General features: G+C 56.7%; 2 protein-coding genes across 3 annotated transcripts; both read left to right on the top strand.

Moving 5' to 3' along the window:
* ERF (ETS2 repressor factor) lies at nt 2,118-9,682 on the top strand. Its single transcript, XM_003127177.5, is given in 6 exon segments — nt 2,118-2,298; nt 6,668-6,703; nt 6,706-6,901; nt 7,281-7,396; nt 7,499-7,570; nt 7,573-9,682. Coding segments are annotated over 6 exon segments (1,668 nt in total). The 5' UTR covers nt 2,118-2,276; the 3' UTR covers nt 8,799-9,682.
* On the top strand, nt 13,579-23,995 carry GSK3A (glycogen synthase kinase 3 alpha). 2 transcript variants are annotated; one of them, NM_001315708.1, is given in 12 exon segments: nt 13,630-13,935; nt 15,713-15,900; nt 17,187-17,270; nt 17,443-17,553; nt 19,642-19,772; nt 19,867-19,973; nt 20,809-20,906; nt 20,987-21,082; nt 21,746-21,932; nt 22,261-22,353; nt 23,321-23,373; nt 23,376-23,995. In NM_001315708.1, coding segments are annotated over 12 exon segments (1,449 nt in total). In that variant the 5' UTR covers nt 13,630-13,652; the 3' UTR covers nt 23,394-23,995.

Genomic DNA, 25,461 nt, shown 5'->3' on the forward strand with positions numbered 1-25,461 from the left:
TGGAATCTATAAGGTGAGAGGTGCTTACATCTTCCACACGGTATACGGTTCACTCTGCTAAAAATTATTGCCAGTATTTATTGTGTACTTACTTCAAATCTCTGATTTCTCACAACAACCTAATCATATAGGGCCTACTAACATCCCCATTTTACAGATGAGCAAGCTGAGGCATAAAGAGGTCAATTCACTTGTTCTAGGAAGTAGGAGGGTTAGGATTTTGACACCACACCAGTCTTGCTGGTGGGAGTATGGGGGCCACTGAAGCTGTTACAGACCTATTCTCTCTCTCTCTCTCTTTTTTTTTTCTGGCACGACCATGGCATATGAAAGTTCTGGGGGCCAAGGATTGAACCTGTGCCACAGCAGCAAGTTGAGCCGCTGCAGTGATATTGCTGAATCCTTAGCCCACTGTGCCACAAGGGAACTCCCAGATCTATTATCTTTTAAACTTTGCATTATCCTTTTTTTGAGGGGTGGCAGGAAAAGAGGTAGCAGAATACAGTGGTTAAGGGTGTGATTTTGAATTGGTTAGATTGGGTGAATCCTGGATCCAACACTTATTGAGCCTCACTTTCTTAATCTGTAAATGGGGCTAACGATAGTAATTCCTTTCTTTGGGGTTTTGTGAGGACTGAATGAGATGTCCAGACAATGCTTGGCCCAGTGCCTGGCACATCATGAGCATCAGCAATTCGGGAGCTGTTATAATAACAATGATGATGATTATTATTGCTGGACCACACTGCTCCCAGAGGGTTACAATATCCGTGGGGGAGCTGCACTGTCCGTAGCAAGGTTACATAATTCCCCGGGCAGGTGAAGCTTCCTGGGAGGCTTTGGTCTCCCTGAGCAAGAGGCCTGAGACTTCTTCTGAGGTATCCGTGAGGGACTAGAAACCGTCCTGCAGCTAGGAACCCAGCCATAGAGGCTGGGCGTGAAGGCTTAAGAACCCAAAGTCTGACCCTTCAGGCCTTCCATTCTGTAGCTGGTTTGCTTCTTCCTGTCTTCTTGGTTTTAGTCTCTCTGAGCATCCCTCCTTCCCTGCCTTCATTCCCCTCCTTTGCTACCTCAGAGACTCTTTTAAGACTGTTTCCAGGCTTGGCCTGTGAAGATAGCTTCTGTTTGCCCTCTGCCCTGATGCTGGCTCCTGCTGGCCATCTGATCGTTGCTGATTTCCTGTTTCTTCAAGCCTCAGGCTCCATCCATTCCTCCTAGCTGCAGAGAACAGACTTAACACTGCCCTACCTACTGGCCTTCATCCTTAAGCCCTTTCTTCCTCTCTCTTGGTGACCCCCCAGTGAAACTTTGGGAGCACATTTGTTCAGACTTTGGTCACCCCCACACATCCTGGCCCAACCTCCGGAACCCCCTGCCCTGGAAGTGGAGGTGGGGGTACCTCCGGTGCCAGGACAGCTGCAGTCTGGGGATGGGGGAGGCTCTGGCGGTCATTCTCTCTGGTCACTTCCTCCCCAGCTGGGATTGGGACTATCTGGAAGGCCAAGACCTCATCCCCAGAGGATCGGAGGGCACAACCGCCTCCCCATTTCCGATGCTGAGAAACACTTCCCACCCATTCCACCCCACCCTGTGCCCCCATTCATGCTCAGGGTTGGAGGGGAGGGGCGCATAAAGGCCAGTCTGGGAAATGAGGTAGTCTTGATCATCCTCCAAAGTCTTGACCTGGCTCCCCTGCAGAGAAGATTCTGTCTCCTCCTCAAAGGTCCATACCCCTCCTCACAAAAGTTTCTGACAGTCATCAGAAGGTACCCCCCCCAGCCCATCTTAACAAGCTTCCAAAGAAAGTCTGGACCCTGCAGTGTGCAGGAGAGGAGGAGGGGCGGCAGGTCGCGAGGCCCGAGGTCTTAAGTTATCTGCACACTAGGAGCCTCAGAGAAGGGTCATGACTCCTGGGACCCCATTCCACCCCTGCCCCCTCCTTCCTCCTCCCCCGCCGCGCGGCCCCTTTAAGCCTAGAGCCGGCCGGTCCTCAGTGGCTGCGCGCCGGCAAGTGTGTGTGTGAGTGCGCGGGGAGGGGGCGGGCGCAGTGTCTCCATGGCGACGCGGCGGTGACGTCGCCAGCCGGGGGGCGTGGGCGTCCCGGCCCCGGAGTGCGATATTAACCCGGGAGGCGGCGGCGGGGAGGGGAGAGGCTCTGAGAGGCGAGGCCGGGTGAATCGGCGAGGGCGGCCCGACGGGCTCGGGACGGGACGGGGCAGCGCGGGCGCCGGGAGCTGCGGCCCGGAGTCGGGGCGTCTCGCCCCGGGCCCCCCAGCATGAAGACCCCGGCGGACACAGGTGGGGGCGGAGGCAGCACGTGTGGGGGAGACTTGTTGCCCCGGGAAACCAGGCGGAGAAACTTTGGGGGGGGTTGAAGGGTTCCGGGGGAGCCCGAGTGATCCCCAGTCCCGGGGGACCCCCAAGCACTCGAGACCTGTTGCTTCTTGCGGTGCGAGTGGGGGTGCAGTATAGGACCCCCAATTCCTGGCTCTGGGCAGATTGGTGTGGGTGCCGTGAGTCCTGGTCCTCTCCCTGCTTGGACCCCGAAAGCTGAGCTCTTCCTCGCTCCCGGGATCACGGGGGTGGCGGGGTTCCTCCCCGCCGCTCTGTCACGTTGCACTCTGGGGGCCGGGACGTGTGCGGGGCGTGAGGCGGGGGGGCTATCCACTGGGCCCGCTATTCCCAGTTCCGCGCTGCGCGGTCTGGCCCATGACCTTCACAGCGATGCGTGCCCCGCACCAGCCTAGAGGGGGATACGGGATGGCCACTAGAAGGAGGGCGTGAGTGGGGAGCCCGGGACTCGGGGTCCGGGCTGCGCCGCCCCTCCCCCGCCCGTCTCTGCTGGCTCCTCGCTCCCCCGCCCGCGCCGAGTCGCAAAGTTCCAAAGCGCAGCCCGAACGTTCGAAAAAGGAACTTTTTGTTTCCGACCTTAGAACGCGCAGCTTTAAGGTCGCTCCGGAGAGACTTGGGAACCCTCTTCCCTCGTCGCTGGGGGCCTGGGGTTGAGGGGGTTGGGGAAGGTGGGGGGACACGGAGGCTCCCCTTTCGTCCCCCCTCCCTCATCCAGCTCTTCTCTTTCAACCGGCCGTCTCTTCTCTCCGCCCCCCTCTTCCCCGCCAACTTGCTCCTCCTTAAGGGGCCAATGTTCCCCTCCCCCCTCAGGCGGCGGGCGGGGGGCAGCAGGATTAGCCCCCCTCCCACTCGGACTTCCCCCCCTCCCCTCCCCCGCCGCCCCCGGGCTCTCGCGGGCTGGACTTTGCGCCGGAGCGCGCTGGGGGAGGGGTCCCAGCCGCCCCCTGCCCGTCTACCCCGTCGGAATCCGGCCTGGGGCGGGGACGGGGGAGGGGGAAGGGGGCCGGGCGCCGCTGTTCAAACTTGTTTCCTTCCCCCGGCGGCGGCCGCGGCTAGGGCTCCAGTGTGCGGGTGTGTGCCCCGACCGGCCCACCCACCCCGCCCCCCCTTGCTCGGCGGGTGGGGGCGGCTCTTAAAGGGCTCCGAGCTGGTCTGCGGCGCCTGCGGATTGGGGCCGAGGAGGGAGCTGGGTGTGGGGCAGGGGTTCGGAGTGCTGTAGGGTCAGTCACGTGCGTCCCACATACTCTCTGGCTCCCAAAGGCTCCAGCGCCGCTGGGCCTTGGGGGCAGCAGGAGCCTCCCCTCGCCCGAGGAGGGGGCCGAGGCACCCAGACAATCCCGCCTCGTCTTCCCTCCCTGCTACCGGCCTTCGCCTGGTGGGACCGGCTGGGCCGCTCCCCCAACCCAGTCTTGGGGCCGCGCCTTGTGTGGGTTCTCTGGTTGGGGGAAGGGGCGGGGGCCTGGTCTGGCCTCCCGGATCGGTCCATCGGTCCATCTGCCTCCTGGCTGGCCGCTGCACGCCCCTTCATCCGATCCTCCATCCCGGCCCTTCTCTCCTCTGCCGCGGCTGTTTCCCACTTCCTGTTTTCTTCCCGGCTCTGGCGCCACCGAGGGCTGCCTGTAGTGGGGGAGGTGGTGGGGCCCCCCAGGAGGCCGGCGTGTTCTTCCTCTACCACCACCCCTCCCTTCCGACCCCTCTAGTCCCTTTAAAAAAAGTTTGGGCAGTCATATGAATTTGGGGAGTGCCCAAGAATTCTGCACCCCCATTCCCAGGTTTCCACAGTCTGTCTGGGAGATTCCCTACCTCGCCTCTGTGAGACCCAGGTGTGCCTTCTGGGACCCCGCCATCCCAGCCCTTCCTGTCTGCTGCCTCTTCTCCACCCTGTCTGGCAGTGTCCTCAACTCCTCTCTCAGTGTCAGCTATCTCTCTGCCTCACTGTCTCCCCCCCCCCCCCCCCGTGCTCCAGAGGTCCCGCACCCTCAAGCTTTCTTGATGCAGGGCTGGTGGTTCCCTGTTTTAAGCACGTGGACCCATACACAACACCACTCACACATGCTCCCCTTGCCCGTGCCTGGCTCCCGGCTCCAAAGCCTGGGGAACAGAGCCCCATTGAGACACCCTGACGTCACCCCCCCATCTTCCTTCTCCCCCCAAAGCTGGGAACAGGCCCTCATGTATGCCATGTCCGATGAGGAAAGCTGGCATTGGGGGGGGGGCTCTGAGTGGGGAGGTCCCTGCCAAGAGTGAGAGCCAGGGTCCTGGCCTGGGAAGGGGGGTTGTTCAGGGAAGGGGCTTAACAAGGGAACCTGGGTCAGCCCCCAGAATGCAGCTTGAGGCCTTTCCAGAGCCCCCCACCTCCCTTCCGAGTTCCCTTTGTGTTGCATGTAGTCTCTCTCACTCCTTCTCTTCTGCAAAGTTTATTTTTAGCCTCCTGCTCCCCCGCTCCCAGGACTGTCGCTGCATACACGTTGCCTGGTTACCGGGACAAGGAGGCTGGGGCTGGTGGGCTGGGAAGGGTGGCTTTAATTTTGGGGGGAGGGTGGAAATCAGTATACCCCCCAACCCTAGAGTGATGTCTTGGGGGCTTCGGCCCCCACCCTGAGTCAGAGAGCCAGATTGGGGCTTAGGTGGTGGGGAGCATGGAGCTTAGTACCCTGAAGGGAGCCAGGAGCTTTTTGGAGGGGTCTGGAAGGTACATGGAGTAGGCAGTGTCTTGAGTTCCCAAGGGTCTCTGAGCCCTGAACAAGACCCTTGGACCTGGGTTGTCTAGCAGGATGAGCATAAGGGGGTGAACACCTGGATTCTTAAGGGAAGGATGAGGTTGTGGATGCTGGGGTCCATGGAAGCTCTTGTCAGGGGCTATCACTTCTGAATGGAGCAGGGGCTAATGCTACAGGGTCTATTGCTTGCCAGAGGTCATGTTCCTGGAGCTGGTTCGAAGCTGGGATTTCTGAATGGGGAAGGTACTGGGTAGGGAATGCTGGCCATCCCCGTCGTCTACCCAAGGTCAGGGGTCAGGGCACTGGGTCCCTGTGGGGCTTAGCGCTAGCTCTTAGATGGAGTGGTCCCTGTAAGAACGGGAACTGCTGATTCCCTGTGTCCCCATGGGGAAGGATCCCCTGTTGGATTCCAGACTTGGGTGGAGTCTTTGGGGGAGGTTCCACATTGCCCCAGGCCTGGTTGGTACCTGCTTGAGCTGGGGCCAGAAAGGAGGCTTGACCCTTGCAGCCTGACTGGGACTCAGGACCCCGCCCATCCTTGGTTGTCCACCTTGGCCTCCCTCTAGTGGCATCAGGGCTCCTGCCTTGCCTCCCCCCTCCTTCTCTTCCTCCCTTTCCCTCCTCCCACCCCTCCATTACCGGCTGCCTAGTGCTGAATTATTGATGGCCTCTGATTACCCGGGGGTTTGGGAAATGACAACAACCGCAGCCCCCCCCCCCCCACTGGCTGCCCATCCCCTCCAGGGACCAGCCAGCCCACCACCAACCTCTACCCAAGGTTAATGCTGGGGGTGGGTAGGTAGGTGGACAGGGTAGAAGCTGAGGACAGAAGGCAGGGGGAACAGTCTGCAGCCGGCAGTGCTGAATTCAGTCCTGAGGCCCTCCAGCCAGGTTGGGTCCGTGTGCCTGCCTGGGTCTGGGGAGGGCAGTGCAGCACAGAGGGTCCAGGGCTTGTGGCGGGGGGGCTCTCTCAGACAGTCTGGGTTTCACTCTCCAGGGAAGACAGAAGCCTCTGTGTGTGCAAGCGCTGACCTCATCGTCAACCAGCCACCCCACCCCTCCTGGTCCTTTTAAGAAAAAAAAAATCCTCCTCCCGGGTCCTAGGGTGGGAGTAGGGGCTCTGGTAGATCTTGGGAGGGAGACAGTGTATGTTCCTAGGAGGGGACCAGGGGAGGTGGAGGGAGGTGTGGTAATGACTGTCCCTGAATGGGAGTGGGGGTGGGCCCCAGGGGGCTAGCCCCAACCCATCTGGCCACGTGTGCCCCTTCCTGCCCCTCCCCCACTGGCATCCCTGCCCGCCCGCCTGGCTTGGTGCCTGGCCCCCTGGCACTGGCCCCGGGACCCGCCGCCGACGGTTTCCTGTTTCTCCCGGTGTCGCTGGAGCGGGCTCCAGCTTCCCCTCCCCCCAGCTCCCGTCTAGCCCCCTCACATGCAGACAGACACACACTGTCTCCCTCTAACCAGGTCCTGACTTGGCAGAGGGGAGACAGATTTCCCCATATCGAGGGCTGGGTGGGAAGTGGACCCTGGGATGGGCCCCAGAGCCCCAGACTTGGCGCCCTGACCTGGGGCCACCCCCTGCCTCCTGTCCCCAGGGTTTGCCTTCCCGGATTGGGCCTACAAGCCCGAGTCATCCCCGGCTCGAGGCAGATCCAGCTGTGGCACTTTATCCTGGAGCTGCTGCGGAAGGAGGAGTACCAGGGTGTCATCGCCTGGCAGGGGGACTACGGGGAATTCGTCATCAAGGACCCTGATGAGGTGGCTCGGCTCTGGGGTGTCCGCAAGTGCAAGCCCCAGATGAATTATGACAAGCTGAGCCGGGCTCTGCGGTGAGGAGGGCAAAGGCTCCGGGCAGATGTGGACAGCCCCCCCACCGGTTGGGAACCCCTGGCCCATGGGTATAGGCTCTGGGTTGATTCCTGGCTCTGCCGAATCGTAGCTGTGTGACCTTGGGCAAGTCCTAACCCTTCTCTGAGCCTGTTTGTCACACAGAGGTGTCCTGAGGAGAGAATACAGACATGGATGTAGCCGCTAGTCTGGCCCCAGAACTGCGAGGAGAGCTAGTCTCCACCCTCTGGACCTTGATTTCTCTCACATGGCCCATGTTCTTGGTCACCCTTTGTGAGCAGCACTAACACGTGACAAGGTATGGGGTCTAGACTTGAGTCCAGTGTCACTGACCTTCCGATGGCATTTCTACACCCACAGCTATTATTACAACAAACGCATTCTGCACAAGACCAAGGGGAAACGGTTTACCTACAAGTTCAACTTCAACAAACTGGTGCTGGTTAATTATCCTTTCATCGACGTGGGGTTGGCTGGTAAGTCCTGGCGCTGGTGGGCATGGCCTCGGAGGACAGGGTCTGTCTCAATGTCCAGTTTAGGCTAGGGACCTTGACACCATGTCTCCCCTCTCTTGCCAGGGGGTGCGGTGCCCCAGAGCGCCCCGCCAGTGCCATCAGGTGGCAGCCACTTCCGCTTCCCTCCCTCAACGCCCTCGAGGTGCTGTCACCCACCGAGGACCCCCGTTCACCACCAGCCTGCTCTTCATCCTCATCCTCCCTCTTCTCGGCTGTGGTGGCCCGACGCCTGGGCCGAGGCTCTGTTAGTGACTGCAGCGATGGCACGTCAGAGCTGGAAGAGCCACTGGGAGAGGACCCCCGGGCCCGGCCGCCTGGCCCTCCGGAGCTGGGTGCCTTCCGTGGGCCCCCACTGGCCCGCCTGCCCCATGACCCTGGTGTCTTCCGTGTCTACCCCCGGCCCCGGGGTGGTCCTGAGCCCCTCAGCCCTTTCCCTGTGTCGCCTCTAGCTGGGCCTGGCTCCCTGCTACCCCCTCAGCTTTCACCGGCCCTGCCCATGACACCCACTCACCTGGCCTACACTCCCTCGCCCACGCTGAGCCCTATGTACCCCAGTGGTGGTGGGGGCCCCAGCGGCTCAGGGGGAGGCTCCCACTTCTCCTTCAGCCCTGAGGACATGAAACGGTACCTGCAGGCCCACACCCAAAGTGTCTACAACTACCACCTCAGCCCCCGAGCCTTCCTGCACTACCCTGGGCTGGTGGTGCCCCAGCCCCAGCGCCCTGACAAGTGCCCGCTGCCACCTCTGGCACCTGAGACCCCACCAGTCCCCTCCTCAGCTTCGTCCTCCTCCTCCTCCTCCTCCTCTCCATTCAAGTTTAAGCTCCAGCCGCCCCCGCTGGGACGCCGGCAGCGGGCAGCTGGGGAGAAGGCACCAGCGGGCACCGACAAGGGCAGTGGCATTGCTCTAGGTGGCGGTGGCAGCGCCGGTGGCGGGCTGGCAGAGGGGGCTGGGGCGCTGGCCCCACCCGCACCCCCACCACCACAGATCAAGGTGGAGCCTATCTCCGAAGGCGAGTCGGAGGAGGTGGAGGTGACTGACATCAGCGATGAGGAGGAGGAAGACGGGGAAGTGTTCAAGACGCCGCGTGCTCCACCCGCGCCCCCGAAGCCTGATCCCGGCGAGGCGCCCGGGGCAGCCCAGTGCATGCCCCTCAAACTGCGCTTTAAACGGCGCTGGAGTGAAGACTGTCGCCTGGAGGGGGGTGGGGGCCCCACTGGGGCCCTCGAGGACGAGGGTGAGGACAAGAAGGTGCGTGGGGAGGGGCCTGGGGAGGCTGGGGGGCCCCTCACCCCCAGGCGGGTGAGCTCTGACCTCCAGCACGCTACAGCCCAGCTCTCTCTGGAGCATCGAGATTCCTGAGGGCTGTGGGCAGGGGACCCCGTTCCCCCCACCCCCCATGCTTCTTTTGCTGCCTTAACCCCCTGATGCCCTGGAGGTGAGGGCAGCTTTCTAGTCTCTTCCCTGCCTCCTCCCTTTTCCCTCCCCAACGTTTTGTATAAAACTTCTAATTTCTTTTTTTTTTTTTTAATGGTGAGGGAGGGTGGGTGCCCAGGGCTGGGGTTGTCCCCTGTCTCTGTGGGTTTCTAAGCTCTGGGCAAAGTGGTGGGGGGGGGGAGGGGGGAGTTAAGGGGGCCACCTCCATTCTGGGGAATTTATATTTGAACTGAGGCTGTGGCCTCAAAGCCCAGGAACTTTTTTTATTACAATCGCTTAGGAAGTAAAGCCTTGTCTCCCTCCCTGTTCTCTGCCTCCTGTACCTCTCTCCACTTCCACCCCTGACCATCCTCAGCCCCAGTCCTGCCTTCCCTGCCCCTCCAGGGGCCATGAGTGCCTGGGTTTCTCATACCCCCACCGGGTTGCAGCAGGGGAGGGAGGGACATTTTATGATGAACCAAAAATTCCGTGTGTGCGTGTGGGGGGGTGGGAGGGTGGAGGAGGGTGAGGGGTGCCGCCCATAGGCCACAAATCTCTACAAGTGCCTGCTGTCCCTCTCCTATTCCCTACCCCAGTGCCAGTCCAGCCCCTTCACCCCCAGCTGCTCCTAAGGACTAGCCCATAGGCAGGCCAGTGGGAAGGGGGTGTCCTGAAACCAAACTGGAAGCCCCCTCTGCCTCCCAGCCGGGGCCCCTGGGGTGGGGGTCTGGTCAAGCCTTATTCTGTATTGGGGTCAGGGTCGGGGGGGGGTAGTTGGGGGCTGCTGGAGAATGTATTCAAAACAATAAAACTTTGGACCTTTGGATGCAGTGATCTGTCCTGGCTGCTCCTGGCTCCACCGCAGAGCCATAGCCTTTGCTTGGTTCTTAACGACAGGGGCCTGAACTGGGACCCCCAGTGGATCTATGGCCAGAGGGCCTAATCCCTCCTGGAATGGGCCAAATCCAGGCCTGGAAAATGAACTGACCTCAACAGGGGGCACTTAACTCCCTAGGCCTGGTGATGAAGGTCTCAGGCATCCTCTGGCCCTCTGACTGCTCTTCTGTCTGAAATGCCGTTCTTTTCTGAGTTCCTATCCATTCCTCCAGGCTCTGGTGAAGCCCTGGAGCTCCTCTTGAGTCCTCCCAAACTCCTTAGGGGTGCTCTGGAGTTAATCTGGAAGTCTTTAGGCAACAGACCTGCACCACCTCTTGAAATGTAGACATTGCAAGCTTGCTTTGATTATCTCATCAAACCCTGGGCACTCTCTGCCAGCAAGTTCAGAAGGGACTAGCTTAATCATAGTTGGTATTGATTGACCTACTGTGTGCCAGGTACCTACTTAGCAGCTACAGTGCTTTATCTCCAGCATCCAGCAAGGTAGGGGCAAGCAGCTCTCTTAAATGACTTGCCCAAGGCCGTAAACCCAGCCGGGACTTGAAATCTGTCTCTGAAATGTTCTTTCAACAACTCCTGAGGTCTCCTAAAGCCAAAACGGTTGGATTTAGACCAGGATCTCAAGATCATGGGATCAGAGAGCTGAGCTCATAAAACTAGAAGCCCAAGTTGGAGAGCTTGAATCAGATGAAAGAATCAGGAGGAATCCAAGCTAGCTAGAGGTCCCCTTAGAGAGGTACAGGAGGGCAGAGAGGGAAAAGTTTCCCCAGGGCCACAAAGAATTGAGGGCTCAGGGCCTGTTGGAGGGGTTTAATCCATGAAATTCCACCCCCGTGTAGCTCTGAGGGAGAAGGAACTGGCAACTACCCACATTCCTCCTCATTTCATGCCAGCCCAGGGTGGGTGGTCCCAAATGATGCCCTTTGGCAGTGAAGAGAGGCTCCACCGCTGGGGTACTGACAGGAAACTGAGGCTCGAGTGGTAGCCTGCGGGCAACTGCTCCCTCTCCTGGGTGATGTAAGTCACTCCCTGGGGTGGGGGCCACGGCTATTTCTGGAAGTTGGGATGAGCCATGTTTCCTGGCAACGAAGATGCAGCTGAGTTGGTGGTGGTGGTGTGATGGAGAAAGGGGATGTCATCACTGAAGGAGGAGGGAGGACCCTGACTAGTAGTCTCATTCCCTGATTCCAGTGTCTTCAAAGCACCTCAAAACTGGGTCTAACATGGATTCAAAAGTGGTCAGCTCCAGAACTGCTCTCCAGGTCAGACCACAGCCCAGGCAGACTTGTTGCCCCAAATTCTGGCTGAGGAGGATGTCACAGGTGGCATCTGGTCTTCAAAACTCCAGTGGCTCCTCTAATAACCCACCCAAATCAACTTCTGCAAGACCACACCCTATTGCCTTCCACATCCCCTGGGATCTCCGATACCTAGTATAAAGCCATTTATAGATCTAATGACACTGCATCAATTAATTCACCCCATCAGAGAACCTCTTCGTGTCTGTAATACCTAGCACTGTCACAGTCCCCCAAAGCTCTTTTTTGATGCTTCTCAATCACCCTTCACCTCTTCACCCTCAGATCTCCTCTGTCACTAGTAGCTTCTCACAGTCTCGCACAGACCTTTTAGACACCCCAAGTCCTCTCAGACTTCACTTGTCTCTAGTGAAACCACTTCACCTCTTCACGTATGCCCTTAGCGCCTCCAGACACCAATAGGCCCCTCTTAGCCAGTCACAGTCCGCTCTGGAACCTCAACGAGCATTCTCAGCCCGTGCAGACATCCAGGTAATGACTGACACCTGATTCCCACAGACCCCGCAATTCCCTCTGGCGGTTGCCCACGCGCGCAGCCCACTGCGCATGTCCCACTGGTTCTGGCAGTTAAGTAACCGCCGCTATCCCGCCCGGCTTTCCGGCCCTTGCCCGCCTTCTTGGTTCAGTTTAGGACTCTCCAGGCTTTGGGCTTGACTCAGATTTTTGCTTTTGGACTCCCAGCCGACGTCAGAGGGCAGCAGGCCCTGTTTGCCTGAAAAATTACTGCAATTCCCAGAAGTACTCGCTCCGGGCTGTGGAAGACGCAGCCACATTCATTGAGAAGGGAGCGGAAGTGAGACTTCGCTTTGCCTTCTGGTTAATGTAGTTCAAAAAGGCTTTGGTGTTACCTTCTCTTCTGCCTCAAGGGAGTCTTTGTCCGCTGGGAATTGCGGTCGGCTACAGACCTAGGGGCCAATCTTCAGAAAGGCAGGCCAGTTAGTGTGATCACTATCAAAGTGAGGTCTATAGGCTCCATTTCCCATCACTCCACGAGGCAGGAGGGCTGAGGGTAGTTTCATTCCAGTTCCAGGTATTTCCGGGACACACACACACACACACACACACACACACACACACACACACACACATCATATGAACTGTTTCCCAGCGCGGTTTGGGACTACTGCCCTTCCGGGTATAAACTGATAAGTGGGGCGACATAATGAGTGCCCAAAACCCGAGGCTACTCCTAGCAGCCGGCTTCTTTTGAGGCTTCCGGGATCCTGTAATTTAGGAAGCGTGAGGATGCAAAAACCTGAATGGGGCGGGGGAGGTTCCAAACAAATTATATTTTCACCTCTTTCAACATTCCGCTCAGTCTCCTGGTGTAAGTCACATTGCTAGAAAAAGCTAGACAATATCCGAAGACTGTATTGTCCTGAGACGCCGGCAGAAACTTTGTTTCCTAAATCGTTTGCGGAGAGGGTTTCCTTCTGGATTTGTGGAAACTTGGATTTTGGAGTGTTAGGACTCCATTTTCCACCACCGCCTGGTCACCTACGGCTTTTTTGAGGGACCTGGGGGCGGGGCAGGATGCGCTGAAACTTTCTTCAGTTACACCCAGTCGACTGCCGTTCTTTCACCTTTCGCTCGCGCTCTCTCAAAGTTACCAATTAGACTACACCTCCCGGCAAGCCTCTGCACTTTCGCCTCATAAAGGGTCAGGATGCGGTCTGGCCTTTCCCTCAGCCCGCTTCTGGATCATGATAGATCCCTTCCCCTCAGTCAATGGGAAGGCTGCCTTGAACTACATTTCCCAGAAGCCACAAAGGCTCGCTGTGGCAACTACGCTGAAGCGTTGGTGTTGACTACATTTCCCAGCAGGGGCTGCGGCCTAGCGTATGAGGGAGGAGGAATGCTGTACTTACTCCATTTCCTATCCTATCTCCGGAACTGCAGTATTCGCTTGAGGCTTAGGGGAAATCACAGAGGACTCCATTTCCCGGCGTTCTTTGGAAGTAGCTTTACACCTGCAATGCGGTGAGGGCGTGGCGACAACTCCATTTCCCAGCTGGCCTTGACGCTGGATAGTTTCGGGTCCCTGGTCTCCGACTCAGTTTCCCAGAGTGCACCTGGCGCCTGTGGGCATACAGCCAATAGACTAAGGCAGCGACTGAACTCCGTTTCCCGGAGTGCATCAGGCCTATACGGCTCACTGATGGAGGCACTGCGACTATGTTCCTAAGGCACACACAGGTTGTTGCGGTGGAGTGAGTGTGAGACTCTGACCCAGCTTCCGAAAGTGCTTCAGAGTCAGCTGTCAGCACAGTCGGCCAACTTACTGCCCAGAACTCCAATTCCCGACGTGCAGCTCATCATCCCCGCGGTCTACTCTGAGGTCTTTGCAGACTCCATTTCCCGGCGTGCCACGCGGCACTCTGTGAGGGCCGAGAGAGGCGACGGCGGCGCGCAGGGTAGGCGGACTGCATCTCCCGGCGTGCCCCGCGGCGGGCGCTGGGCCGGAGCCGGAGCCCGAGCGGCGCGGCCTGGAAGAGGCCGGAGCCCGGGGGAGGCGGCGGCAGCGGCAGCGGCGGGGGCAGCCCGGGCAGCCCGAGCCCCGCAGCCTGGGCCTGCGCTCGGCGCCATGAGCGGTGGCGCGCCTTCAGGAGGCGGCCCTGGGGGCTCGGGCCGGGCGCGGACCAGCTCGTTCGCGGAGCCAGGCGGCGGAGGCGGTGGCGGCGGCGGCGGCCCCGGGGGCTCGGCCTCCGGCCCAGGCGGCAGCGGCGGCGGGAAGCCGTCTGTCGGAGCCATGGGCGGGGGCGTGGGGGCCTCGAGCTCCGGGGGTGGCCCCAGCGGCAGCGGCGGAGGAGGCAGCGGCGGCCCGGGCGCCGGCACCAGCTTCCCGCCGCCCGGAGTGAAGCTGGGCCGTGAGTACTAGCGACGCCCGTAGCGGGTGGAGGTTGGGGTCCCCGAAGCCACTCAGACGTCGATCAGGTTCTTCTCTAGGCTGAAAGAGGAGCTCGAGGTCACTCTCCCTCCCCAAACTGGGATCTGAGCTCTCCCCCTCCCAGAAAAAGGGATTTGGGGGGTTACCATCACTTAAGAGTTTAGAATTAGAATTAGTAATCTTCTAAGAGACAGGGCTCACAGACTCCTGTTCTTCTAGTACCGAAGTCTTGGGTCCTTGAGCCTTAAAAACAGGGCTCTGATGTTGCCATCTATCAGAGAACAAGATCAGGGGTCACTGTCTCTTGCAAATGGGGCTCAAGGGTTATTGTTCCCCAAGAGAACAAGAATAAGATTACCACTACCTGGACGGGGGAAATATGAATTTGCTCTCCTTTAGAATGTGGGGATTTGGAGTGAGTATCACTCAGAAGCAGGGATTTCGGTTTGCTGTGTCCCCAGAGAACAGGGCCAGGGCTTTCCAAACCTGGTACCCATTTACCTTCTGTTTTAAAACACTAGGCCTAGAATCATTACCTGTCCATAACATGTAGAACTGTATCCCCAATGGTGGAAATTAATGATTGCTGCTTCTTTAGGACAGACTGGAAGTCAGCATACCCTTCAGACTAAGTCCATAGTCACTAATATTCAAAAAAGATGGCTTAGTGGATCTTCTTTCACACACACACACAGAGAAATGGGGCAGGGGAGGGTCGCAGTTCCCATAGAATAGGGATGTGAGCTTATACCCATTTCATTATTCTGAGATACGGTGTCATTGCCACTGGAAAAATAGTTATGTAGGATCATCTCCCTCCAAAAGATGGTGTCACTGGCCCCTCAAAATGGATTTGATTCATCATTTATCTCTTTTCTTTGGAGAACCTTTCAATTTCTCAAAGAAAAAGGGTCACTCTCCCCCAAGATTGCCACCAAATTTTGCTGCCATTCAGAGAATGGAATTGGAAATTACAGCTTTCTTTCAATGGACTGAGGCTGGGATAACCCCTGTTAAGAAATCAGGTTTACCATTCTCCCTATTTAGTACTTATCCATTAGGGATCATTCACATACAGAATGGGGTCTGGGGCTCTGGACCACAGGTCACCAATGAGTTCAGGCCAGTGCCTTTTTCTAGCCCCAGAGTATCTTGGTAAGAGCGAATTATCCCCAAAAAGTGAGAGTCAAGACACTAGCACTCCTTATGGGAGGACTCATTCATTTCTGTCACCAGAAACCAGTGGTGAAGTTAAGAGCTCCACTCAGAGAGGACTTGAAGGTCACTGTTCCCCCGAGTTGTGAGAAAGCTTAGTGCTTTTCTCAAGTTGAAGTACCTCGGAGTTACTGCTCTCAAACAGAAGTCAGGTCAAGGCTTTCCGCAGTGAGAAGGGACCAGGGCAGTTAGCTCACAGTGGAAGGATTCAACATCTGGGAGTGTCGGTGCCTCCTCACATCAAGAGGGACCAGTGATAGGCTGCTCACTAGAAGTGGAAATTAAGGGTTATCAACTCTTGAAAAGCAAGAGGTTTTATGTGTGTATCTTCCCAAATGGGAAGAGTCAGGATTTAGGGTTCCATGAAGGGAACAGGGGAAAGGGCCCTGGGAGGCAACCAATAGCCATCTTTGAAGATGGGGAAGGGACAAAGAACCCCCAGTGAGCTTTCTGTAGAGATTCCCCTCCCTCCCACAGCCCCAGGATAGGGTAGTGGCCAGAGGAGGAAGGTCAGCAGAACTGTGTTCCCTTTGTTCCCCCAGGTGACAGCGGGAAGGTGACCACAGTGGTAGCCACTCTAGGCCAAGGCCCAGAGCGCTCCCAAGAGGTGGCTTACACAGACATCAAAGTGATTGGCAATGGCTCATTTGGGGTCGTGTACCAGGCACGGTTGGCAGACACCAGGGAACTGGTGGCCATCAAGAAAGTTCTCCAGGACAAGAGGTTCAAGGTAGCTTGGGGGAATGGGGACAAGGAGGTTTGACTTCATATGATTGGTGAGAGAACCCCAGCAAGAGTGCTGGACCTGGGCTTCCACAGGGGATCTGAGCAAGGGCCAGAGGAGAAGGGCCTGAGTAGTGTGGAAGATGGGAATGTGGATTCCAGGCAGCCCAGAGCTGACTTTTTTATTCGGATTTTATTCTGTGTGAGTGCTTTGTAGGCGAGTTTAACTTAGGCAAAGATCCTCTTAGGGTAGGTACTGTTGTTATTCCCATTCTAAGTAAGCAGAAACTGGAAACTAAGACTTAGATAAGAGAATTGCCCAAGGTCAAGACTAGAATCTGATTCTCAAGCCCTTCACCATAACCACTAAGTAGCAACCCTGCTCAGAGGAGAAAGGAAATTGGTGCGGCCAGTGAGCATGTTTGCAAAGGTCAAGCTCTGCTCCAAGGGTTTGGCAAGTGTAGGGAGTGTGTGGGGCTCTGTTTCCCTGAGGAAGGGTTACCCTTTCCTCATTCATACGGAGGTGTCCTGTGAGCTGGTAGAGGCCCTTGGGATCCTAGGCTATTCTGGATGTAGGGGAACTGAGCCTAGGCCGAAAAGAACCAGGTCAGGGCCTGGGTCTCAGGACATTGAAAACTTTGAGGGGCACAAGGAGCTCCAGGGCACAGGTCAGAATTTGATTACAGTTGAGTCCCAGCAGTGAACGGAATCTAATGACGAGGAGCTCTGAGGCCCTAGAGGGAAGCAGAGTATGGATGGATGCTGAGACTGGGTCCTCTGGGAAGAGGCTGAGGCCAGATCCCCTTTGGGACGATGAGCATTGGAAGCCTGGGATCTGGAGCTCAGCATCCAACATCCAAACCAGGGTCCAAGGGCCCAGATGCATCCAGAAAAAGCAGTGGGGATGGGCGTGAACTGGATGGCCAATTCCTGTCTGTTGTGGCTTGTGCCACCAGGGAGGTGGGCCTCGTGTGGCTGTATCATAGGACTTTTCAAGAGAAGCTAGAAAACTTAGATTTATACGTGGAGCCATTTGATTTCTGAATCTCAGCAAAAAAAGTAGGTTGCAGAAAGCATGTATCAGTGGTCTGAGTTCAGCCCACAGGCCTCCAGCCTGTGTGTGAGGGGAGTGGGTTGGGGGTGAGGAATTAGGGGCTGCCCCAGGGGGCCTTGGAGCTGGGACACAGGGAACAGCTGTTTGGCTTTTTCGGCAGGAATGGGGGAGTAGTGCTGTGGTGATGGGAGGCAGGGAGAGTTGACTGTTTTCTGAGGCTCTCTTCCTTTGCCCCCAAGAACCGAGAGCTGCAGATTATGCGTAAGCTGGACCACTGCAATATTGTGAGGCTGAGATACTTTTTCTACTCCAGTGGGGAGAAGGTGAGACCTCAGTGCATGGGGGCGTTCTCCACTGTGACATGACTCGACTCCTTTGTCCTCCTGCCTTTCTTATGACTGCCAGTCCCTCGTCCCGTTATTCCTCACAAACCTTCCCTCCCCCTTCCTTGCTCTTTTCTCACAATGCCTTACACCTCTCCTTTGCTCTCTGCAGAAGGATGAGCTTTACCTAAATCTGGTGCTGGAGTATGTGCCTGAGACAGTGTACCGGGTGGCCCGCCATTTTACCAAGGCCAAGTTGACCATCCCTATCATCTATGTCAAGGTAGGCAGGCAGGCAGGCTGCTGGGGCCCAGGCCCATAAACCAGGGGCTCTGGATGCTCCTGCCTTTGTGGATTCCCTCATCTCCAAGTTTACTTTGGTCTCCAGAGGCCTCCTGTTCCCTGCTCTTGTCCCTATGTCTCCGGAGATGGGGCTCACCAAAGGCAGGGCAGCACAGCCTGAGGCCTGACTCTGTCAGGGAGACAGGCTGACCAGGGGCTGAGGAGGCTGCAAGGTACCTGCTTGGGTCCACACTGGGAGTCTAGTGGTACCAGCAGTGTTGGTGGGGTGGGGTTAGCTCAGGATCCGGGACCTAGAGCGCAGGGGGAGATGATGAGGTCAGAGTCCTGGCCTTTGGAGCCTTGGCAGAGGAGGATGGGAAGGAGGCAGGGTGGGGGAAGGTTAGTCTCTACAGAGCCAGGAATGCTTGTGGTGTGTTTATTCGTCCCCTGTGCAGGCTCATTCCCCAGTGCCAGATGCTGTCCCCTATAAGTTACTGTCCCTAAGAGGGTGTTTGAGTGAGTGAGTGAGTGAGTCTATGAGCCTAGGGATGCTTTGGAGAACAAAGGTGGAGCAGCCAGCTGCAGTGTGAGGAGGAGAGTGGGTTCAAGTTTGCTGGCAGTTGGTGGGGGCCCAGTTTTTCCTCCCACTGGCTTTAAATACCCCACCAGCCTAGGTGAGTATTTCAGTGGTTGGTGCTGCAGGACCTCACCTCCTGGGAGCAAGTTGTCTGGTTTGTTGCTTAAGGATACCTTGCAGGTAGACAGGTATCATCACAGAGTATAAAAACTATGAGCAAGTGCCATATTGGAAGAAGCACAAGGGATTCTGGAAACAGAGGAGGGCCCCAGCCCTGCCTGTTTTGTGCGTAAGAAGCATCAAGGAAGGCTTCTGGGAGGAGACTAGGCACAGGGCAAGAAAGTGGCATCTCTGGCCAAAGGCAGTGGAACAGCAGAGGAGGGGGCTTGCGTGCGTGCCTGAGTAGTTATGTACCAGGCACTGGTTGAGGCCCAGGGAATGTAGCAGTGATGGAAGTTTAAAGATCACTGTTCTTTTGGTGCTCACGTGTAAATCATAGGAAAGAGAGTGCAGGAAAATCCAGCTGTAGAGGGGCTGGCTCAAAGGTGGGTTTTTCCTTTCTTTTTAGGGCTGCTGCACATGCATGTTCCCAGGCTAGGGGTCGAATCAAAGCTGCAGGTGCCGGCCTACACCACAGCCACAGCAATGCAGGATCCGGGCTGCATCTGTGACCCATGCCACAGCTCATGGCAACACCGGATCTTTGACCCACTGAGTGAGGCCAGGGATCAAACCCAATTCCTCATGGATACTGGATGGGTCCATTACTGCTGAGCCACAACGGGAACTCCTTCAAAGGTGGTTTTGACTGGGGGATGAAAGAGGCTGAGCCCTGGAGTTCCCGTAGTGACTCAGCAGTTAACAAACCCAACTAGGATCCATGAGGTTGCAGGTTCGATCCCTGGCCTTGCTCAGTGGTAAAGAATCTGGCCTTGCTGTGAGCTGTGGTGCAGGTCGCAGAGGCAGCTCAGATCCTGCGTTGCTGTGGCTGTGGTGTAGGCCGGCAGCTGAGCTCCAATTTCACCCCAGCCTGGGAACTTCCATATGCAGCAAGTGTGGCCCTAAAAAGCAAAAAAAGAAAAAGAAAAAAGGCTCATCCTAGAGCCATTGGTTTTGGTGAGGGGAAAGCTGAGTGCCTGGTTCCCCAGCCTGCTTTAAAACAAGGTCTTCCCTGGTGTGTGTGTCTTATTCATCAGGCTTCTGGTGAAGTGTGTGATTGAAGCAGTGGTTTCAATAGTGTGGACCAGAAGTTGTACTAGGGGATTTGTGGCAAAGGCCTCATCCTGAACTACTGACTAGAGACTCTGGGAGTGAGGCCCAGCAGTCCCTGTTTTACCAAGGCCTCCAGGTGATTGTGGTGCTCACTAAAGTTTGAGAACTAAGGGGCAGCAGAAGTGTTTTTGAGTCAGGGAGAGTGGGCCTGGAAGGGCTCTTCAGGTCGAGACGATGGAGCAAGGGTGTGCTCTGTGGGGGGAGCTGGGCTGGAGTTCTGCTGTTCCCTGCCTGCCCCAGGTGTACATGTACCAGCTCTTCCGGAGCTTGGCCTACATCCACTCCCAGGGTGTGTGTCACCGCGACATCAAGCCCCAGAACCTGCTGGTGGACCCTGACACCGCTGTCCTCAAGCTCTGCGATTTTGGCAGGTGGGCCTGACCTGGGTATGCTGGGTGGCTGAAGGGGGCGAGGAGGGATCCTGAGCCTCGGCTTGTGTCGACTCCTGCTCATCTCTTCCCACAGTGCAAAGCAGTTGGTCCGGGGGGAGCCCAATGTCTCCTACATCTGTTCTCGCTACTATCGGGCCCCGGAGCTGATCTTTGGAGCCACCGATTACACCTCATCCATCGGTCAGACTTGAGGGAGGGTGGAGGTGGGAATGGCAGTCATGGCTGTTTTTGAGTTCTTCTGCGTGTGTCTGCCAGGCTTGGTGATAAAGGTGTGCCATCTGTTCATTCCTCCAGCCCTCACAAATTTAGGAAAGTGATGCTGTTGTCTGCGTTTTACAGTTGAGCAGTTTAAGGCTTAGAGTGGTGAGGCCACCCGCCTCAGTTGCACCACTGGGACTGGGCAGGGCTGGGCTTTGAAAGCTGACCTGACTCCAGAGTCCATACCGGCTCTGGAACCTCCCAGTCAGGCCTCTCTTCTCCGTCAGCAGGAGGGGCTGACAGTGACCTTGGGGGAGTTGGGAGGTGAGGCTTGGCCACTGGAGGGTGTGACCTGCTTACAGGGCCTCGGTGTCCTCCCTGCTGCTGGGGATGACAGTGCCAACTTCCAGGAATGAGGAGAGGGTGTGAAAGGGTTTGGAACATAACATTCATCAGCAGTTTGAGGAAACTGCACGGTCCCTGGGTGTGAACTTGTGCTATGGGGTCAAGGTACAGACCAGGGAGGGGTGACTACCAGGCTCTAGCTATTCCTCAGGGCAGGAGAGAGGTCAGAAGAGTACAGAGTGGAGAGAGGCAACGGAAACATCTAGATCAGAGGGTGTAGTGCAGTCAGGCAGACTTGGAGGTTTGCAGTCAAGCTCCTATGTTCCTAGGCCATGTGTGACCTTGAGCAAGGCACTTCCTCTCTGAGCTGAGAAAACAGGGCTCCTGGCATCTCTCAGGATGACCGTGAAGGTCAGAAATCTTTTTGAGGGGGTGGGCCCGGTGGCTCTGACCCTCCCTCATTCCTCCTCAGATGTGTGGTCAGCTGGCTGCGTACTGGCCGAGCTCCTCCTGGGCCAGCCCATCTTCCCTGGGGACAGTGGGGTAGACCAGCTGGTGGAGATCATCAAGGTGAGGGCAGGGCCAGCAGGGTGGCAGGGGTTGGGCTGAGGGCTAAGGGCCTTGGCTCAGACCCCTCCCTCTCCCTACAGGTGCTGGGAACACCAACCCGGGAACAGATTCGAGAGATGAACCCTAACTACACGGAGTTCAAGTTCCCCCAGATTAAAGCTCACCCCTGGACAAAGGTGAGGCAGGGCTAGAAGCTCAGGCAGTATGGCTGAGGTTCTCACTGGAGGCCAGCTGGTCTGGGGACCTGGCTACAGAGTCATGGCTCAGTAGTGAGGTCCGTAACCTACGTTACATTCAAAGTTTATGGAATTTCCCATACTTCAAAAATTGAGGACTCACAGTAAATTCAGGAGTCCTGTTGTTTTTTGTTTTTGATGTGTTTTTTTGGCTTTTTAGGGCTGGAACCACAGCACATGGAGGTTCCCAGGCTAGGGGTCAAAACAGAGCTGTAGCCCACTGGCCAATACCACAGCCACAGCCACACCAGATCTGAGCTGCGTCTGCAACCTACACCACAGCTCACAGCAACGCCAGATCCTTAATCCACTGAGTGAGGCCAGGGATTGAACCTGCATCCTTATGGATGCTAGTCAGATTCGTTTCTGCTGAGCCAGACAGAAACTCCCAAGAGTCCTATTTTTCTGGTGGCGAAACAGGCTCACAGCATGACCCATATAGTCATGGGACCTGAGTGGCTTGCTCACCTGATACAAACTGACCTCCTCTTGGTGGTGGTGCCTCAGTTTCCTTATTTGGAAAATGGGTTTGTGGGAGGCGGGCAGGAATATGCCAGTGCCCAGAGGGTCTCACTCTTGTGATCTTTGTGTCCCACCCCCCAGGTGTTCAAATCTCGAACGCCGCCCGAGGCCATTACGCTCTGCTCTAGCCTGCTGGAGTACACCCCGTCCTCGAGGCTCTCCCCGCTGGAAGCCTGTGCCCACAACTTCTTTGATGAACTGCGATGTCCTGGAACCCAGCTCCCCAACAACCGCCCGCTTCCCCCTCTCTTCAATTTCAGTCCTGGCGGTGAGGGCTTAGCCTGGGATCTGGGGAGTTGAAGGGGCAGCCAAAGATTGTGAAGAGCCTGGTGTGGAAGACAGGAGTGGGGAGCTGAGGGTGGGCTACGAGGCAAGCCTGGGGCTCAGGAAGCACCCCTGGATTCAAGGAGACCCAAACCGGCTTCATCTGTGCTCTGTGATGTCTTGTGCTAGGCTCTTTCCAGCTTTTCATTTAAGACATTCAATGGCTACACATGTCCACACACAACTGGCCTTGCCCAGAGTTGGGTCCCTACAGGGTGCCCCTTTCTAGCACCCCCTGTTCCCTGACTAGGCATGTCCCTTCCTGTCTCTAGAACTCACCATCCAACCGTCTCTCAACGCCATCCTCATCCCTCCTCACTTGAGATCCCCGGCAGGCACTGCCTCCCTCACCTCATCCTCACAAGGTAAGTTGGGGGCCATCTGTTGCGGGTTGAAGCAGTATTTCTAAGCTTGGGCCCAGCCTGTTCTCACAGCCCCCCAAGCTTCCATCAGGTATGCGGAAATTGTTGATGTCCTGGCAGAAAGCATGTTTTGCAGCATGTGAATGGCCACCTTTATAAGGCATTACTGCCTGTATTTTTGGGAAGGTTTTTGGCAGCACCTGTGGCACATGGAAGTTCCCGAGCTAGGGATCAAATCCAAGCCACAGCTGCGGCAGTGCCAGGTCCTTAACTCACTGTGCCACAGTGGGAACTCCTATTTGTGTGTTTTGTTTTGTTTTGTTTTTTGTTTTTCTTTTTAGGGCTGCACCTGTGGCATATAGGGATTCCCAGCCTAGGGGTCTAATCGGAGCTACAGCTGCCGGCCTACACCACAGCCACAGCAACGCCAGATCTAAGCCGCATGTGCAACCTACACCACAACTCACGGCAATGCTGGATCCTTAACCCACTGAGCAAGGCCAGGGATTGAACCTGCAACCTCATGGTTCCTAATCAGATTCATTTCCACAGCACCACAGTGGGAACTCCTGTTTGTATTTAAATGCAAACTGGAAAACCAAAAGCATGTTTGGCCTGCACAAACAGTTAAGTTTGTTGCGCACACTTAAAAATTGTGGCCATTTCATGTATAAATCCAGATTTCCTGTTTCTTTTGGGGAAGAAAATCAGACTGGGCAGCAGTGGGCCTGCCTCTGCTCAGGGCAGTACTGTCAGCTAGAGCTGAGTTCCAGCTGCCCCCTATTCTGTGGGGCCTGGCTCTCTGGCGAGTCACTCATGACCAACCTGGCCCTTTGGCATTTGAGTTTGCAACCCTAGACATAGTGACAGCTTTCGATTTCTAATGCAGCATCTCACTCCGACTTCCTGCTCTTAGGGGTGAGGGCCCGAGAAGGCAAAGGCTAACTGTTCACTCCTTCCTCCCTTTCAGCTTTAAGTGAGACTCCGACCGGCCCGGACTGGCAGTCGACTGATGCCACAACTCCCTCACTAACTCTTCCTGAGGGCGCCACCAACTACCCTTCCATCTGGGAGCCCCAAGTGGGGCTGGGAAGGGGGGGCCACAGCCCATCAAGCTCCTGCCCTGACTGGGCCCCTAGACTAGAGGGCAGAGGTAAATGAGTCCCTGTCCCCACCTCCAGTCCCTCCCTCACCAGCCTTACCCCTGTGGTGGGCTTTTTAAGAGGATTTTAACTGGTTGTGGGGAGGGAAGAGAAGGAAGGATGGGGGTGGGGGGCATGAGGACCTCCTACCCCCTCAGCCCCCTCCCCCCCAGGTCTCCTCCTCCAACCCCCCTCCCCTCCTGTGTCCCTTGTAAATAGAACCAGACCAGCCCCTCTCCTCCTCTTCCCTTCCTTGGCCCCCGGGTGTAAATAGATTGTTATAATTTTTTTCTTAAAGAAAACGTCGATTCGCACCGTCCAACCTGGCCCCTTCCCCTCCTACAGCTGTGTCCCTGCTCCTGCCCTCTGCCCCTAAGGCCTCCTCCCTTCCCCCCACCCTGGAGGGCAGGGGCAGTGGGGGAGCTCCTGATGTCTTAGTTTTCACAGTAAGGTTTGCCTGTGTACAGACCTCCGTTCAATAAATTATTGGCATGAAAACCTGCTTCCTGTCTGGCCACTTGTTTTCACAGAGGCGAAGGAGGTGCTTGGGGGCCTGTGTTGCGACAAGAGTGGGCTGCGTCTCAGGCAGGGGAGCAGGGTGGAGTGAACCCAGGCTGGCCCTGGCTCAGGTACCCCAGCTTCCTGCCCCTCTGCTCTCCTCCGCACGTGCGGTGATGAGCTGGGTCTGGCTCATCCACTGCAGAGGCTTAGGGAGGAGCCTGCCCTCATGGACATAGCACACGTCATCTACTTCCACTTAGGGAGGGAAGCACTGTCACTTCCAGGTGACTGGTGAGAGAACTGGCCATCAGACAGGTCAAGGCCATAGACTGTAAGTGGCAGAGTCGGAAGTTTGAACAAAGGCCTCCCTATCATAGCCTGAGCTACCTGCCACTTTAGGGGGACACAGGATGAGGGGGGCCACTCAAGCCAAAACGACGTGGCTGTAGACTCTTAGTGGGCATGGATGGGGCAGAGGAGCTATCCCCAAACCCTAGCGGATCCCCAAGCCTTCGTTTCTGTCTTAAATAGCCCCACCTGGCCGTTCTTTATGGATGCAGGAAGGCTCTTAGAGAGCTTGGCTTTTCCCTTGCCCTGAAAACATGCTGGGGCCAGATAGTACAGCCGCAGGCAGAGGGAAATGGCATCTCCTCCAAACAGTGCTGCTGGGAGGTGAGGGCAAGAGGCCCTAGAGGTAAAAGGAAGCCTGGAGAAGAGCAACTGATGTGTGTCCTCCACTGGATTCCACTTGTGATGAAAAAGGGAGACGAGTTTCCATTCTAGGGGGTGTTCAGAGACTGTTCCTGTGGCATCTGGGGTCTGCTGTCTGCTTAGAACAAACTCTGGCCTTCCCTGCTCCATGCCATCCAGGTACCGCCTTGTTACAAGATGACTGTGTAGAGAGCAAGTGGACCGGCTGAGGGAAGGCAGGCTGGCCTGGGCAAGGGGCCAACCTTGGGCTTCTTGGGTCCCCTTCCTGCTGCTCATATCTAGTGGATGGTGAGGTCACTGAGGGTGTCCTATACCCTCTTCCCACCCCCATAGCCTCCACCCAGGTCTGGCCCAATCCTCTCCCTCTGGGTCCATCTCCAGCTGTTCCCTTGCCCCACCCTGATGCCAGGGAGCCCTCACCCCCACCTAGGACCTTCCATCCCATCCCTGCAATGCCCCAACATTTTAGCTTGGCTTTCAAATTTCAAGGCCTTCCCAAGTTTAGGCCTCCCTCCTTCCCTGCCTCATCCCCTCTCCTCTGCCCAGCCTCCCTCCCAGACAACTCAGCCATGTTCTACTGCATCTGTCTAAGTACCTTGTCTGCAGAGGCTTGTCGGATGGACTTGCCATAAATCACCTGCTTCCACTTAGGGAAAGACTGTCACTCCAGGTTACATTTGAAAAGGCTGGGGATCCCTTCCTGCTCCCAAGACCTTTTGAGGCCCCTTAAACCCCAACTGCTCTGACAGTGGCTCAC

The sequence above is a fragment of the Sus scrofa genome, chromosome 6 (genome assembly GCF_000003025.6).
Source record: "Sus scrofa isolate TJ Tabasco breed Duroc chromosome 6, Sscrofa11.1, whole genome shotgun sequence".
Classification (NCBI taxonomy): Eukaryota; Metazoa; Chordata; class Mammalia; order Artiodactyla; family Suidae; genus Sus; species Sus scrofa.

Excerpts from the sequence above, each read along its gene's own strand:
- GSK3A (XM_021093339.1), top strand. The coding sequence starts at position 13,653 with ATGAGCGGTGGCGCGCCTTCAGGAGGCGGCCCTGGGGGCTCGGGCCGG. Across the intron at positions 13,936-15,712 it reads GCCCGGAGTGAAGCTGGGCC|GTGACAGCGGGAAGGTGACC; the intron begins GTGAGTACTAGC and ends TTGTTCCCCCAG. Across the intron at positions 15,901-17,186 it reads TCCAGGACAAGAGGTTCAAG|AACCGAGAGCTGCAGATTAT; the intron begins GTAGCTTGGGGG and ends TTTGCCCCCAAG.